The following is a 5,000-nucleotide window of genomic DNA, read 5'->3' on the forward strand; positions in this document are numbered from 1 at the left end:
GACCTCATCCTCCTCGCGGCCGTAGCGGTACGTGACCGCCACGCGCGCGAAGACCCTCCTTCCACGCAGGTAATCATGGTCCACAACGACCACACGTTCACCGTCCACGGGGAGGTGTGGCTGATGTGGTCCACGAAGTCCCGCCGACTTAGATCGCGGTGACCTACCTAGAAAGGAGTATTAGGATCATAAAAGGCATTTACATATTTTCAAAGCCATATTTACAGTGATACATGTCATAATACAAAGATCATACACTCGCTATAGTTTTCTTCATCTTACCCTTAGGCGTAAGTCCTTCTTGAAGACTTAACACAGCGTTAACCATTTAAATTGGTTGTTGGTAGACTGGGAGGAGTGTGTTTTAGTTCCCGAAGATTGTCGGAAGCGAAAGCTGATGCGGCGAGCGAAGGCTGAAGCGGGTTCTTATACTGCCTCGCCCACTTAATGAGATCAGCAGTACAGTCAGATCGTCCGACACCTTTCCCTGTCATTTGCATTTATTCACTTGTAGGTCCTTTTGGTCAGTGAATTTACCTATTTTTGATTCATAAGTCTTTACTTAGACGAAGTATGTGATCCTATGGCATCTCAGGATTTCAGAACAATATTAAAGAAGTTTGAGTAGCCATTATAAAGGTATGGAATATGCAATATAATTTTTTTGGATAACATGATGGCTGTCCTCAGTATATAAATTATCAAAATATACGTGATTTGCCATCATGAATAAATATGATATAAATCTGTAATAATGGTATTTGGCATTCTTTCGTCACCAAGAATAATGCGAATTAAAAGTAAATCGATGATAAAACTTTTTTTATATTTCGAAAATAGCATTATTATATATCATGTTGCTGAACCTATTGAGATTAAACATTTTCATGTTTTTATCTGTTGTAAAGATAGTAAATACAATAAATGATATAGTGATCAATGACTAGCCGCTGTTGTATGTTGAAGCCTGAGACTGATAGGCACAGGTTGTAAATGGAGCAAACATATTTACGGAAAATTAGACACAATTAGTTAGTGATAAACGATGTCCTTTTGGAGATATTAGACATATTGTATTATTTGATATCATCTCCTTCACACTCACACATATACATGTTACATAAATGTGTGTACGATTATTATACATGTTTTATATGTATATGTATGTATATATATGTATAATTATATGTATATATTTATATATATACCATATCTAAACATTAATATAATGTAATAATAATATGTCATAAAATATCATAATAAACATATATAATATATTATGTAATATATATATAAAAAGGTATATATATGTATAAATAATAGTATTATATATATATATCTTATATCTTAAAGTGTATATATATATATATTATCCTATATATATATAAAGAAATATATATATATATATATATATATATATATAAATATATATATATATAATATATAATATATATATATGTGCAAATGAAGCTCACATGCTAATCCTCAGAAAGTTTTTTCATCATTTATAGTAGTACGTTGGTAGTAAAGTTATGCATCTTCACGTATCAATCAACCTTTTTTCTAACAAATCAATACTCACAATCTAATCACAAGTATAAAAAACTATTAACCGTCCATGATATTTCCTTATTATACATAATACTAACTAAATGACGATCACTTTCGGTGAAACCCGCCCCCACAGTGCAGTGAATTATTCAGAAATTCTACGCGCAAGTACTTGATGATGTTTACATAATAATCATTCCTGGAAACTGATAGCAGCGTTATGCTTGTTTTAGCGAATATGGTATTGCAACATTACTTGTTCAATGACAAGTTTTGACATGATACAGTAAATTGTTGACAGGTTTGGGGCACATCCAGTCAACAGAAAGGAAAATTAGATGGAATAATAAACGATACATTCAGAGGCAGCATCATCTAAAGGGGTGGGTGGCTCTATTAGTGCCGTGCACACAAAAGAGATACAACAGAATGTGAATAATTTTGGAACCAAATGAATATAGGGATAGTTGTCAACTTGAATTAGAACAGCCGGCTGGAATTATGATCATGTACATCCCTATATTATATAATCTATTGTACCATTTTTTCCCTATTGAAACAATTGAGACTAAATTTCCTCTTAGGCATCTGATATAATTACATCATTAATCCCACATTTGCACGCCAGAACTCCTTTGGAGAGATCCTCTGAAAAAACAACTAAAACTAACAAAATCCTCATTGGAAATACCTCTCTCTTCATTCCCCTTTCAATTTTGGTGCTTGGTCCCCCTTCATATACAATATCCTGCCCTCCCCCTTTAAAACGTCCAGATGATTATATATATATATATATATATATATATATATATATAGTTATATATTTATATATATACTATATGCAAATGATAGTAGAAATGAAAAAAAGTAACGCATTTAATATCTATATTGATATGTTATCAATAGATATTTCGTATTTATCTAATCATGATCAAAAAGGGCGAGAGAAACATTGATAATTTGCTTCAAATATTTATTGCAGTTTACATACAAAAATCATATCAATGAAAACATAGATTACCAAGAAATGATGCTGACATGGTTAACTTATACTTAATATATGGACTAGGATATTAATGGCAGTATTGTACAATGCAAAAGGCTAATCATATCTGTGCAAATTGTAACTGCAAATTTTTTTTCCCTCCCGATTAAAGTGATGTCTTGAATGTCCAATTGGATGAAATCACTAATCACTGCCTGATCTGTGTGTCCTGTAGCTCCTGCATATGACTTATTCCTCTGTCAATGGACAGGCCACGTCGCAGGCGAGAAAAGTCCTCGACTTTTCGATGTCGGCAGACTGAGCCTTGCGCAGCTGGTGCCTTTGGGCAGAGGAAGGAAATCAGGGTGCACCAGCTTGGAAAGGGAAGGTCAGCATCAGGTCGCCGGGACCCCGCCTCGGGGCGGCTGACGTTGGCGATGCAGCGCCGCAGTTGAGCTTGACGCGGACAGAGAAGAACCACGACCGATGTCCCAAGGCGTCGTTGAATCGTTCAATGTGCCTTCTGCCACCAAAGTGGAGGACGCCAAGTTTGGCGTTCCTGTCGCTTGACTTGAGCCGTCGAGGGCGATGCCCGAAGCGTCGCTTGTTTGACGGAGGCGACAGGGTTGAGTGGAGACGGTCTTGGTGAGACAGGATCCTGGGGTGATGGGACATCCTTCGCGAGACTCCAGTGAAGCCACGACTCGGCGAAGCTTTAGTGTTGGTCATGGGTGACCTCCACGTTGCTGCACAACAGACCCATCAGCCCTTCATATATGTTTCTTGACGGATCTTCTTTGGACACTATATGACCCTAAAATGGGGTTGAATATTTTCATGACCGAGAAGTTTTGCCTTGCCATCCGATGGCATTGTCGGCGTGGAAGTAGACATCGCGAGGCGTGACAGTTCAAGGTTGAGCCTTGGTCTCTGGGGAAAGAGTGAATGCCCTTGCTGACCAGGGTCTGGGGCTGGACGTTGCTGGATTCCGAAGGGGCGCACTGGACCTTTCGGGACGGCAAAAGAATAGCCGACGGAGCGTGCGCTTGTTGAGGACGGTCCTCCTTGCGAATTCAGCACCGTACAGCTTGAGGTCGTAGATCACACAAGTGAGCCAAGTGGCATGGTCTCCAGTTTCAAATAAGAAATAGGAAATCGCTGGTGAATAAATACAATTCCAGTTATGCATTTTTATATATATAGCATGTTAAAGAGACAATATCATATGGCATTTTTGTTTAAAATGAAGAGTTTTTTTAATATCAACTTAAAGAAAGAAAGGAAAGTCCGAAGGAGTAATGGATGTAAATACATACCAGAATCCTCACTAGCCGCTGTCGAGAGAGACGGAGCAGGGAGCGTTCCTGGGATAAGAGTGACGCTGGATGGGTAGGCGCATATCACCCTAGCTTCTATGATGAGACCGTTCCTGGACATCGTGTCATCTGGAAACGTCTCTCTAAGTATGGGGACGACCCTCCGGTGTGTTGACAGAGCTCGATCTCCTTGCTGAAGTGAAGTCTCATGACCTACATCCTCTCTCGCGGGCCGTAGCGCTACGTGACCGCCACGCGCGCGAAGAACCCTCCTTCCACCGCAGTAATCATGGTCCACAAATACGACCAGCACCGCCACGCGGGAGGTGTGGACTAGATGTGGTCCACGAAGTCTCCCTGTCGCCACGAAGTCCGCCCGCACATCCGACAATAGATACGCTGTGACCTTACCTAGGTAGTTAGGAGTATTGAGGATCCTTAAACAGGACACAGTTTACTCATTTTTAAAGCCGTATAATTACAATGATACAATCAATATCAACTGACTATACTGCAATAGTTTTGTTCTTACCATTAGGCGAAGTCTTCTTGAAGACCTTAACAGCGTTAACTCATTTAATGTGGTTGGTTGGATCTCCGGAAGAGTGTGTTTAGTCCCCGAAGATTGTCGGAGCGATGCTGATGCCGAGCGATTTAGGGCAGAAGGCGGTTCTTATACTGCCTCGCCCCACTTAATGAGATTAGAGTAGTCAGAACTGACATCTCTCAGGATTCTACTAACTTCCTACTATTTTGTTTTCGGTGGAATAGGATTCCTACCTTAACAGAAATACTGAGGTCTAGGTCATTGACTCCTTGGAGTGAACTTATATAACTTTCTGTAGTTTTGGTGTAACGGAAGTGTTTTGTCGAAAGGGAATTGCTAGATTTTGAGATTGTATGAATATCTAGTCCATGGCATGCTCGGAAGTGGAATGAAAACTGGTCCGATTTGATTGTTTATTTGGTTTATCATGTTAGGATTGTGTATGGTTGTATTTATATATATATATTTTTTTATAGTTATATTTTATATTTATGTAATATGTGTGTGTGTGTTGGGGTGTGTGTAATGAGATTATTTATATAAATATATCTTATTCATACAGTTAGAGAATCATATAAATTTATATATAGTTATATATAGA

The 5,000-nt window shown here is 38.8% G+C and overlaps 1 protein-coding gene and 1 pseudogene across 1 annotated transcript in view; both read right to left on the bottom strand.

Annotated features, from left to right (window-relative positions):
- The window catches only part of LOC147470561 (arrestin, lateral eye-like), an 885-nt gene extending 557 nt beyond the window's left edge, over nucleotides 1-328 (bottom strand). The window contains exons 1-2 of the mRNA XM_086543737.1: nucleotides 283-328; nucleotides 1-167 (exon numbers count right to left, since the gene is read on the bottom strand). The exon at nucleotides 1-167 is cut by the window's left edge and continues 192 nt beyond it. Of these exons, the coding sequence (XP_086399863.1) occupies nucleotides 1-167; nucleotides 283-328 (213 nt within the window). The remainder of the gene's footprint in view (nucleotides 168-282) is intronic.
- Nucleotides 329-2,744: 2,416 nt separating this feature from the next.
- LOC147470562 (arrestin homolog) overlaps nucleotides 2,745-5,000 on the bottom strand; it is a 2,727-nt pseudogene continuing 471 nt past the window's right edge.

This window comes from Penaeus japonicus, unplaced genomic scaffold (assembly GCF_977035675.1).
Source record: "Penaeus japonicus unplaced genomic scaffold, GWHDUDI00000001_assembly GWHDUDI00000014, whole genome shotgun sequence".
In the NCBI taxonomy this organism is placed as follows: domain Eukaryota; kingdom Metazoa; phylum Arthropoda; class Malacostraca; order Decapoda; family Penaeidae; genus Penaeus; species Penaeus japonicus.